At 35.9% G+C, this 13295-nt stretch overlaps 2 protein-coding genes across 2 annotated transcripts in view; one reads left to right on the plus strand and one right to left on the minus strand.

The window, feature by feature from the left end:
• ADGRV1 (adhesion G protein-coupled receptor V1) overlaps positions 1 to 13295 on the minus strand; it is a 712618-nt gene that overhangs the window by 336995 nt on the left and 362328 nt on the right.
• The window catches only part of LOC144457183 (uncharacterized), a 43889-nt gene continuing 41374 nt past the window's right edge, over positions 10781 to 13295 (plus strand). The window contains exons 1-2 of the mRNA XM_078154518.1: positions 10781 to 10798; positions 11959 to 12021. Of these exons, the coding sequence (XP_078010644.1) occupies positions 10781 to 10798; positions 11959 to 12021 (81 nt within the window). The remainder of the gene's footprint in view (positions 10799 to 11958; positions 12022 to 13295) is intronic.

Raw genomic sequence — 13295 nt, forward strand, 5'->3', positions numbered from 1 at the left:
ATATCATGGAAATATTTTGGAGTGATGAGTTTTAGATAAATACAGGAAGGACATTATTACAAACAAGAAAGCATTAGGAAATATACTGTACAAAATAATCTGGCTGTGGCAAGGAAACAAGTTCTGTGATCTAACAGGATTTTTCCATTCTTAACTTGGTTGATCTCAGATACAGAGCAAACAAACTACCATGTTCTTGGTTTCTAAAAGCCTATTTTGATTTTCAAAAGACATTCTTGTCCTTTGACAAATATTGCTCAAGAAAACTAATTATTTTAAGAAAAACAAAATTGAGGTTTCTAGTTTATTAACATAATGGAGTAAAATACAACCAAAACTTATTTTCTCCCAAATAGTTTCTCTTTCTGTTCTCCTGTCCTTTGAATCAATCAACATTTATGAAGCACCTTCTACATGCCAGGTCCTGTGCCAAGCACTGAGGATACAAAAAGATAGTCCCTGTCCTCAAGGAACTTACAATCTAATGCCCTAGCACTAAATCTAGCCCCCAAAACAGTAAAAATCAGAAGTTGGAAGGTAAAAAAAAAAAAGAGAAAGAAATGAAAAGTATCTGACCCATATGGAAGGGTCCAGAACTGATTTTTCAAAGATGGCTAATGTTTCTGTGTTGAGAAGAGAGTGGCACTAGAGAATATACATTAATAAGAGAAAGTATATGAAAGTAAAGAAGTGCAGGGTGTTAGAAGAGTTGGCGCTAAAGCCGTTATCATCTAGTTGCAGGGCCTGGGTAATAGACATATTACTACTCTGTTATGGATTGGGTTTGTCCCACACAAGTTTCTGAACATTCCATTGTCTCCTGTTGGATCAATTGGTACTTCCTCTCTCCTACGACTAGCAAACTATTATATCCAGCTCCCAGGATCAATCAATCAACAAACACTTATTAAGCACCTACTGTGCACTAGGCACTGCACAGAAAAATCCAAAAGAGAGACAATCCCCAACATCAAGGAATTTGCATTCTACTAGGGTGATAGAATACATTCAGAGATAAGTAAACACAGGATACATAAAAATAGCGTGATTTTTAATGAGGTAACACAACTGGAAAGAGCAGAAAAAGCTTCTTGAAGGAGGTGCCACTTCATCAGAGCCTTAGAGGGAGCAAGTGTTTCCTACAGGCAACGGTAAGTGGGAAAAGTATTCCAGGAATTGGGAACAGCCTGTGCAAAAGCTTGTAAATGGGAGAGAGAATGCTAGGTAAGGGAAACAGCAAACTGTGCAGTTTATTTGGAATATAGTGCATGAAAGGGAACATTATGTTATCAGTCAAGACTGATAACCTGTAGCCAGATAATGGATAGATTTAAATGCAAACAGTGGAGTTTGTATTTTATCTTAGAAGCTATGGGAAACCATTGAACTTCTTGACCAAAGGAGAGACATAATGAGACCTACACTGGAGAAATATTGATTTGGAAGATGAATTGGAGAGAAAAACTAAATGAAAAACCAAAGAGGGGAAATTAAAGATCAGGGATGAAGTTTAGGTGATGGGGGTCCTAGGGCATGGTGAAGTATCTAGGGTCAGAAACTATGGGGAAGGAGTCATTGGAAATCTATCCTCTCCATTGCTGCCCACAATCTTCATCTATGCAGTTACTATCCTTCCCACACTCCTTGGATGCCTCTCAATCACCTTCCTAGAGCCCTGGAGGTAGGAAAGGGAAAATATCACCAGTGTTTTCAAGTATCTTCTAACTTCTATTTAAAGAACATATTTTCACATAAAAACCATGTTCAAAACAATGGTTTTTTACAAAAATGTGTCTGGGTTTTCTTATCTTGCTCAGGCTAGAAGTATAGCAGACATTCATGAACCTGATCTCAATGCATCAGTACAGACATTTTGAAATGCTCTTTTTCCAACCTAGGTGGCTTTGCCTCTTATTGTGAATCCTGGTGGCCCTTCACTCCCAGGGACTCACTGTATTAGTGCCAGACTTACTATGCACACCCAATGAGCTCTGATCCTACTATAGATCGGCACCCCTGAAATCATGGGATCCACCAGCCTTGGCCTCACAAGGATTATATACATCACCATGCCCAGCTATAAGGTTTTAAATAGTTGCTACACAGAATAAAAAACTAATATATGACAAATCAAAAATAATGTATTGATGGAAAAAATTTTGTTGAGACAGTTATCAGTCTAGAGCTGTATCACTGTAGTTAAAACACGTGCTGGTCAAAAAATTAGATATTTTATAAGCCTATGAGAAAAAAGACTTGGGGAAAAATAGAATAGCATGTTATCTAATCTCTGGATGGAAGAACAATTTCTGATTTCTGAAGAGAAAAATAGTTTCATCAAAACCAAGACAGATTCAACATATATGTGTGTGTGTGTATATACTTTTGCATGAATAAATATAACAACCATTTTCAAAGAAAAGCAAAAGAAAGGAATATATATCCATGTATATGTACATATGACATGCAACTCATACAATTCTAAAATATAAAATGAATTTATATTAGTATGTAAGCTCAATATCCATATTTTATATGATCAATAAGATGGATAGTTTTCACCTGAGTGTAGTCAGTAAAGTACAGAATTTAAAAATGCATTGTGACCTCACTAGTGATTCAAAACTACACACTAAAGCAACTTTAAGATGTCATCAAATGTCATTAAAATAAAATAATCATGATAAAATTCTACATCAATAGGGATTGCTGATCACTGCAATGAAATGAAAAAAAAAAGTATTGGATTTAATATTAGAAAGCCCCTTATTTGGAAGCCCTGATTTCGCAATTCTTCTAGTTACTACCTATGACACTTTGGGTAAGCCACTTTATTTCCTTTATCCTCAGTTTCCTCATCTGTGGAATTAGGATAATAATATCTGTCCCACTCACATCCCGGAGTTTTACAATAAGAATGAAATTATTTACATAAAATAGTTTGAAAACTTCCACATAATAATGGCTATTATAATCTGTGGCCTAACACAGTGTTTTTGCACATCATTTGTATTTAATAAATGTTTATCTAACTGAATTGAAGGCTCAATAAATTGGCTTACTCTTTGTAATAACCGATCTGGTCATATATAACAGGAGTTTGTAGTGACACTGATGACAAAAAAGAAAAATAAAGAAATAATCCAAATATCCAATGATGAAACAAGAAAATTGAAATATATTAAGATGAATGCTACCTTAAAAGGCAAGGATTCTGATACATGAAAATCTTATGGAAAATAATTCCAAGTTTAAAAACTCCATGAAGTAGAATGTACACATGAATTACAACTATGAAACAACATATGCACATGAGATAACACGTCACATAGCAGAAAGATTGCTAGATTGAAATTTGAAAAATGTGAGCACACACCCTACCTCAGACACTTACTAGTTGTGTGAACATGGATCAAAGGATCACAGAATTAGAGCTAAAAGGGACCTCAAGTCCAACTGCTTCATTTTACAAAGAAACTGAAGCCCAAAGAGGTTAAATGACTTGACAAGGATTACATAGAAAGCAACTGTCTTGAGGCAAGATTCAAACTCAACTCTTCATGTCAAGTCTGGCACTCTTTGCATGGAGCAATAGACTTAATCTACCTACCTGATAGGGTTGTTAATAAAAGGTCTTTCAAAAATTAAAGTAATATATAATGTGAATGTGTATTAATGAAAAATATAGAAGAGAATTTGTAAAAGTGCAGTTTCATGATGGTTACTTTTTTTTTTTGGAAAATTGCTTAAGTTTATAGTTTAAGAGAACAGTAGGTAGGTTTCCAATCTGTTAGAAACTTAAGTAGTAAAAACTTTCACAATTATATTAATATTTTTCCACTATTATTCAATTCAATTGAACGATATTCTAGCTACATCATAAATAAAATAGCCTCTCGTGGACTAGCTGCCTTGGCAGCACTGCTTTGATTTCCAAACAACAGACCTACAAATGTGATTTTGAAATGGAAATCATTTGTAAGTGGGAAACCACTGTATTGCAAATAACAAAAGTGGAAGTGAAAAGGGATTCATTGTAAAGGTGATGTGTGGTAGAGACACAATGAGGTAGCAATGCAACGCAATGGAGCTAGGGAAATTGTTGATGACAAACTTGTGGTTTAGATGACTTCCTGTTTATACCCTCCCCTATTTCTCTTTCCTTTACTCTCTTAAATTATCTCTGGACCTATTTTAAAGGACAAAAAACATACAACAACTCATTATAACTGAATTAGAATTAGAATCACTATTATAATTCAATTAAACAAATATTTCTAAGACATAAAACACACTTTTAAAAAAAATACTGGCTTAGGCCCTTGGGATACTAGGCTGAAAAATTATTCAGTCTCTGCCCTCAAAGATCTTACAGTATAATAGTGGGGGGAGAGGTTGGGATATACATACATAAACTCGATTCAAAAGAGAAAGAGTGATAAGGACAAAAGAAAGATCCAGGCAACATACTGGAAGAAAATGTGAGGAGAGCTCATTTCCAGATGGAGACATCAGGGAAGTCTTCATTGAGGAGGTGAAAGGAGGGCATTTTATTAAGCAAAGATGTGAAGAGAGGAGATTTCTAGTATAATGGAGGGTTTAACATATGACCAGATCAACTAAGATGGCAAGTGGAAGATGCTGCTTGAAGACTTGCTTCTGGGAGACTAGAGGACCAGACATGTATGGACATTCTGTGTTAGCCTATGACATGGCTAGGGAACAGCCTTTTCCCACTGTATCATAATCTTTAAAACTGCCTGTCTGAATACTGTGAGGCCTTTTTTCTGCATTCACATCTAAGAGGAAAGACTCCTTCACTGATAACCAGTGATACCATGTGGTAAAGGGAGAAAGCCCTAGGGATTCTTTCCTTCCTCCTCCAATTAGGCCAAAGGGCACCTGGAGTTCTGACCTTTTCCTTCTCCTTCTACAAAGGATCTCTGACAGAGGACCCAGAGCCATGGGAACTGGGGAGTCCAGGAATCTAGGCCCAATGTTGTAGCAAGTCCAGCAATGAAGCCCCAGTGAGCAAGGGAACTTGCTGGGAACTAGCCCAGTAGGACTTTGTACTTGAACTTGGAAGAACTAGTGCTATGTAGGAATTGAGCTAAGCTCTGACTCTAATTCCTCTCCCCTTCCCAGAGACTGAGGTGTATGTATGGGGGCAGGGAAGAGGAGGGAGGAAGGATTCTGTCTCCCTGAGGTGTTGGGGAGAAACATCTGTATGTTTGTTTTAACTATATCTTTGAAGAATACACACATACATAATACACATATATAGAAAAAGATAATCTGACATTAAGTGGATAAGTGGAACTAGGGCCTAAAAATGAAGAAGGAACACCATCAGTGAGGGTTCCAGTCAACAGCAGAGTAAAAATAAATACCAACCCTCTTTGGGTATTGGATAACCCTGTGGAGGGATAAAATGGAACAACTCAATGCTCAGACAATGAAGGCACAGCATATACCATATTATATTAGGCACTGGGGAATGACCTCTACTATTCACAGAGGCAGGGTCACAGCAGAGCAAAGCTAGCCTTTCAATTTGGCTGGAAGTTGTGAAATAGAGTAGTCCGAATTGACTAGAAAAATAGATTGGAGCCAGACTGCAGGGGACTTTAAATGCCTGGCTAAAGACTCTGCATTTGTTCCTATGAGAAGAAGGAGTCAATGAAAGTTTTAATGAAGAGAGTGACATGCCCTGATCTATACATTATATAGAAAGATCATTTTTCAACTGTTGGAAGGATGGAAAGAAAAGCGGAGAGATTGGAGAGAGTGAGATCAGGTAGGAAGCCACTGTACATAGTTTAGGTCATAGCTGGTGGAGACCCAAACTAGGACAATGGCTACATGCTGGAGAGAAGTCCTAGGGATGTAGAATTTAAAGGGACATGGCATCTGATGGGATGAGAGAGAGGTAAGATTCAGATACTGCTCAAAAGTTTCAAGGCTGGGAGGATAGTGGCACCAAGAACATAGAGAAATAGGGAGCTGGAGAACTCTGAGGAAGTCAGGAATCACAAGAATAATAATTCATTTTTGTGCAGCACTTTAATGTTCACAGTAATAGCTAACATTTACATAGCACCTACTATGTGCCAGGTACTATGCTAAGTGCTTTACAAAGTTTATTTCATTTCATTCCCACCATGAACCTAGGAGGGAGGCACTATTATTATTCTCATTTTACACAGTGGAGGAAACTGAGGCAAACAGAAGTTGTTACTTGTTCAAGGTCACACAGCTACTACGTGTCCAAGGTCATATTTGAACTCGAGTCTTCCTGACCCCAAGCGCAGTGCTCTATCCACCAAGCTGCCCACCTGCTCCCTATCCTGCAGAACACTTTCCTCACCATAGCTTGGTAAGGTGGGTGGTTCCAGTGTTATCCCCTTTTTCTCAATGAAGAAACGGAGACACAGGGAATTTCATTTCTTGCCCAGCATGAAAAGCCATGACCACTATGGTGAGTGTGATAGGAAGACAAATAGAAATGAATGAAGGAAATGTCATGTATTGTTTATAGACTACTAAGAATTTAAATCAAGGACCAACAGAATCACAGGGAAATTCTGTGAGACTAAAGTCCCAGTTAGGTTAAAGGACCCAGGATGTCACCTTTGCCCTGCTCCCTTAATTGTGTCAACGATTAAGAACAGGGCTCCAGGCAAGAGGGCCACAGAACCAGCAATTCTTTTTTTCAACTCTGGGCCATCCTATTGCCACATATGCCTCCATTAGATTAAATAATGGCATCCTTAGTGTCTCCAAGGCTCTCTTCAATTATACATGGACTAAGTTGTACAAGCACCCCCATTTCGCATCTACCTCTTTTCTTTATCAAGGAGTTCAAAAGAACTTCTGAGTATGGATACTCATCTTCACGGAAAATAGAGGGAGATATTCAGGGCCTGTCAACATGTCCTAAGTAGAAGGCCCTCTACTGAAAAGGCAACCTCCCTTTCACATGTGTTTTGTTTGCTTTGTAAACACTATGTGATCATGGAACTATTTAAATAAAGAGTAAAAAAAAAAGAAGTATTGCTGAAGCTAGGTAATTTTTTTTCTTTGAAATTTGTGGCCATTTGGACTTTATTGTTTATGGAAAGGAAAAAAAGACAGGCAGCAGCAGATTTTGTTTTAAACTTTAACTCTATCTTCATTCCAAGAAACAGCAAAATGCATCCTGAGCACCTCTGGGTCAATTAAAGTCAACCAATTATCAGTTCTTGTAAATGTTCAAGCATGCCTGAAACCCAGATATGTTTAACAGACTTCAACCTAGGGGGGAAAAAAAGCATGAAAATGCACTCACTTGGAAATTCTTTTATTCAAAAGGAAGGGATACTTGTTAAATTATGAAAGATAATGACTTTCTGTGAGTGGGGAAAAAAAAAAAGACCAAAGACTGAAGTCTAACTGTAAGAAAAATATTTCCATGTATCTAGGAATCAATTTTTAATAAAGTTTTTGAAAGTTTTTTATGACAGTTCAAAAGTAAAAGATGAACTAAAATAAATCAGCTTCTTAAGAACCTAAACGAACACTGAAAATAAATAATATGTAGATTTGAAAAAGAAAATGCTTAGGCTGGTACTACTGTGCTTGATTCAGGGCTTTTTTTTTTTTATCCCAGCAAAACAGTAAAGACGGTTCAGAAGTTCCATGTGAAGAGTCCTTAGTTTGAACTTTTGAAATCTTTGTGAGGGGGCATGCCAAACATGCCTGACTTACCAGGAAACTTCCATTAGGTTTAAAAGGCCCTCCTGGGACCTGAAGAAAGCCAAGGCCAAGGAGAGCTGAGCAAAAATAAGATCAGTGGAGCTCTGGAAATGCTAAGGATGGGGTTAGCATAGTTGGAGGAAACAGACTAACATCCTTCTACCTGACATGAATACCACTTTCACAGAATTTGTTTTAAGTATGAGTATAGCATAATATGGTATAACAACATATAAAGATGACTTGGTCATCCATTATACCTTTATGGAAAAAAAGGTAGTACTGCTTAACCCCCTCTTAAAAATGGATATAAATCGGGGCAGCTAAGTGGTATAGTGCATAGAGCACCAGCTCTTAAGTCAGGAGGACCTAAGTTCAAATCTGGCCTCAGACCAAACACTTGATACTTACTAGCTGTGTGATCCTGAGCAAGTCACTTAACCCCAACTGCCTGAAAAATAAAGATATAAATGATTCACATCTACACAGATGAGATGGGCCAGTGGAGAGGGGTTCAAGACTCCAAATCAAGGGGGTAGCCAAGAATGTATATTGTGGCCATAAGTTTGTTAAGTTTTTGGGGGGTATAGCAGGAGCACTTCTCCTGTGTAGCTCCTGTGCCCAGTTGTGACATAAAAGGGGGAAAATATATGTACCTATTCACATATTTCCGCCTTCCCCCATACCTACCTCCATGCAACTAATTGTCTATGGAAGCTTCTTTCTTCCAAATCTGACACAGTCCTGACTTAAGGACAGCCCAACTCACTCCTCTATAATACCACTACCCTCCTGTGCATAAGAAGGAAATACATGGGCTATTAATAATTTAAATAAGACTTTACATAAGGCATATCATTCATACACTAAAAAATCAAGTCATATTATCCTTCTAAGATATAAATATGATAGTTTTTATCATTCTTATTTTACAGTCGAAGAAATGGACCAAAGGATTATTCTGTGCAGAGCTGGAGACAAAATGCAGGACTCCTGAATCCCATCTCAGTGCTGCATTGCATGCTAAGTGCATGCAGACACAAATTTTCATTTAAATGGATAACATTGTTCAAAACTCAAACTTTTAAATCTAGTAAAAATTTTTGAGGATATGGTCAACTTGGGTTGGAAAAGTGACCCTTTGGGTTCAATTCTTCACTTTTCTACATTGATACAGTTTCCTTTCTTTGTAATTTTTTTTTAAATCAGAAAGACATCTATATAAGAAGTAGCATTTTTTCTAAATAGCTATTCTAGAAATAAATAAAACTTGCAAATCAATTCTCTACAATGAACAAATGCTCAAATTTCATATTATTAAGTAATTTGTAGGACTAACTGGTAAAGAGGCCACATTTAAACCACATGCTGGATGAAGCATTTTTGACTAGTCTTGGCCTGTTCTTATATCAAGGTTTTATACTGTTTTGTGTTAGTTGAACAGACAGGAGTTCACTGTCAGGTTATACTTTTTTCCCTTGAGAAATCACAGTTGTTATTGTTTAAATATTTAAACATTTTTTGCTAGATTCATTTTAATTAAATATATACTTAATGCATGAGAAAACATTACATGTAAACCATTTAAAATTCAACTAGGTAATTTGGTAGAGGAAAAAGTGAAATCCTTATAATAATAAATTTTAAGTTTACTATAAAATTATTTTTTATTATTTTGAATTATAATAATACAAGTGGTTTGGTTTCCAAGGGAAGAATGGCTTTTTAAAAACTCTTTGAATACTCTCTCCCTGGTCCCCAACCAAAAACCCTTTTTCTATTTAATAATTGTCATTTAAATACTATAGATTCATTTTGCAAAACTGTAATTTGTTTTTTATCTCCTTTTAGATTTTGGAATTATTGAGGAAAGAGAAAGACTTCAGGTAGTAGTAGTGCTATTTAAGATAGGAGATACGAGTCATGTAAACCAATGGAGTAGCCACCACACTGGAAGCATAGCACTGAGACATAAAGTGCCCAGGACAGGGAGACAAGGAGTTTCCTTGTTTATAAAATAGGAATTATCCTTATACTACCTACACCACAAGGTTGTTGTAAGGAAAGCTTTACATATTTCTTCAAGTGTTATATAAACACAAACTCTTATTATTCTCAGAAATAGTAGGAGGCAAGTTCATCTTTTGGAAGTAAAGTTGGAGAACTGAAGAGAAGGCTTAGAAAAACTACTGCAAGGAGTATAATAGGCTACCAGAGAAAAATGAATAAAAGGATTGTTTTCAACCAGTGGAGGGTCCAGTTGGGATTCTACAGCATGAATTTGTAGGGGAGTCACTAAGTCGAATTTCCTGACTTGTTCCAGCAACATTCAATTACTTAGGAGTAGCCCCAACAACTGGTGTAATCTGACAAAGATTTCTGGGAAAACTACACAGAAATCAGACTGAGACCAATACCTCATATCATCTACCAAGATCTATCAAATAATCTAGACATAAAAAGTCATATCAAAAACACATTAGAGGAACAAGGGGAAAATTACCTTTCAAAGCTATGGATAGGAGAAGCCGCCATGATCAAACAAAGGATAGAGACAAAAGACATGATTTGGTTCATATAAAAAAAATTAAAAGGCTTTTTTTTTTCAAAAACAATGCAACTAACATCAAAAGGGAAGCAGGTAAATGGAGAAAAAACTTTGTAGCAAAGGTTTTCTTATAAAGGTCTCATTTTAAAGATATATATATATATGTATATATATATATCTTTAAAATGAGACATATATATACATACATGTCTTTAAAATGAGACATATGTACATATATATGTGTGTATATATATATATATATATATATGCATATACATGGAACTGATTAAAATTCACAAGAATAAGAACCATTTCTCAATTGACAAATGGCCAAAGGAACAGATCATTCTCAAGGACAGAATTTTAAGCTATGCGAAAAATGCTCCAAATCATCAATAATAAAAGAAATTCAAATTAGAGCAACTCAACTTGAGTCAGTAATATAATATGGCAGCCAAGAAAGTCTATTCCAACTTGGAATGCATTAAAAGAGGCAAAATGTCGAGGAATAAACAGGTAATTGCACCATTCTACCCTGCGCTGGTCAAACCACATCTGAAATAATTTGTTTGGTTTTGGGGCATCACAGATTCAGATACACATTTATACACCAGATTATTGAGAAGAATGTGTGTGAAGGGCCTTGAGTTCATGTCACATGAGGAAAGGTTGAAGAAACTGGGAATATTTAGTATGGAGAAGAGAAGATTTGAGGTATGTATGTGTGTATGGAAAGTTATTCATAACTATCTTCAAGTATGTGATGGGTTGACATGTAAAAGGGGTAATAGACTTATCCTAATGCTCCCAGAGAAAAGAAAATAGGAATAAGAGGTGGAAGCTTTTTTAGCATTCATATGAAAACAATTTCCTATCAGTCAGAGCTTTCCAAAAGTGAAATAGGCTGCCCCCAGGTTGAGTTTCTTTCAACAAAGGCTGGATGGCCACTTAGTGATATACTGCAGAAGGAATTCTTTCCAGGTATGGGTTGGGATAGAAGGCCACTGAGAATGCTTCTAAATCTGAAATTCTGTGATTCTATAATTTTCCTGATCCATCCTGTTGTTAGATACACACACAAAAGAATGATAATACTATACAGAAAATTCTGAATGTTTAGGGAGGTCTGAACAAAGCACGAATCAACTAGCTTCTCTATTGATATACTTCAAATTTTTAAAAAAGTTCATATGTGATGCATATGTCTAAATAGAAATAAACTTGCTGATATAATCAACAGAAATTTTAACTTTACTTAAAGAGGGAGGAAAAGAAATTCTTAGACATAATTATTAAAGCAAAACATGGAAGGCAGTAGTTATGGCACAGAAAAAAAAGGCTAACAGTGAAGAAATTGCCCAGTAGTCCATAGAAGTGAATAAGTGAGAAGGGCAAGAACAATATATTTGCTGTTCAATATGTATATACCAATTGTGCAGAGCAGATGGCAAGCAGAGTGAACTTGAGATTTTATCACTCGGAAGAAAATATGACCTCCTAGGTACAATTAGTACTTGTTAGGATGACTCACTACTGGAAAATGTCTTTGCATGTCTTGCAAAAACCAAAAAAATAACAACCCTTCCTCCTCCTACCCTCCCCCATACAAAGATGCATTCTAGTAGTATTCTGTTTTGTTTTGTTGCTGTTATTGCTTTAAATTTTTTTTTTTAAAGAGCAGCATGCCTCAAATGGAAATCCACACACCTGATGGAGGAACTATAGTAGAGCACACTCAGGTGAGTAGAAAGCATAAGTAACTACTGTGCAAGTATTTATCATATGATCAAAGATTTCTAACTGGAAGAGCTATCAAGTCCAACCACTCCATTTTACAGATGAGGAAACTATGCCACACTGCCTCTTAGTAGGTAGAGCTCAAAAGGGTAAAGAAAATATTGGATACATTCCTGATACACATACCAAAATTGGAAGAGGCAAACTATAGTAGTGATGGGGATTTCAGCTCCTGAGATATTTCCTGGGAAGATATTTCCTCAATCCATTGAAAACAGAGGATCTGGTGAATTCTTAACTGGCTCTACTGAAAATTTCCTCTTTTAGAAAGCACTAAAAGTAGAAAGAAGAAGTAGTTGGTAAATCTTGGAGGAAAAAAGTGACCTTTACTGAATCCAAGGAGTCAAATGTTGGTCAAAGCCAAATGTGTAGCAGGAAATTGTTTCAAAATGTTCACTGAAAAGATATACACACACACACACATACATACACATTTGTAATCTTGTAACTAAAGAAGGAAATATGATTCAAGGAAAATGAATCAGGGCTTCAGAAATTTAGAACTGGAAAATTACATTTAGCCAAGCCCTCACATTTTACAAATAAGAAAACAGACCTGTGGAAGTTCTGGCCTTGGTCATAAGTGTCAGAGACTCTAAAAAATCCTATTGTGCACATGAAATATTAAAAAATGCTAAAGAGGAAGGAAAAAGAATATATTTTAAAAGAACTAAGTAAGTTTATAAGGGGGTTTGTCAATTGACATGGACTTTAAAAGGACATGAATAAAAACCATTAGTTTTTAAGTTATCTCAAAGACAGAAAGATCCTAAAGGAATAAAAATTATCATGGGTTATATTATTACCATAAAATGGCAGCCATGAAAACTTGAGGTACTCAAGAAGCACTGATTTTGCACGTACTGTGTGCCATACACATTATAATAACAACTATGAACATGTATGCCCACTTTTCTATATAAATGTTCTATGCATAAATTGAAATATGAAAATATGAAAAAAGAACATGCATTATATTTGGGAAATAGCATAGTATTTTCAAGGATTCAAAGTTATTCCCTGGTTCAAAAGTCCATCATTTTTATATCAATATTCTTCTAGTATTATTATATGGTTGCAAATGGTAGAACACTCAATCTCAAAAAAAAATCACAGGTTACCCAGAATGCAATAGGAAATATATGGTAAGTGACATCAGGGTATAGCATTTTATCAACAATAACTTTGTGCAGGAGAAGTGATTTGAAATCCATTG

The sequence above is a fragment of the Phascolarctos cinereus genome, unplaced genomic scaffold (assembly GCF_003287225.1).
Source record: "Phascolarctos cinereus isolate Bilbo 61053 unplaced genomic scaffold, phaCin_HiC Scaffold_4;HRSCAF=312, whole genome shotgun sequence".
Lineage (NCBI taxonomy): Eukaryota > Metazoa > Chordata > Mammalia > Diprotodontia > Phascolarctidae > Phascolarctos > Phascolarctos cinereus.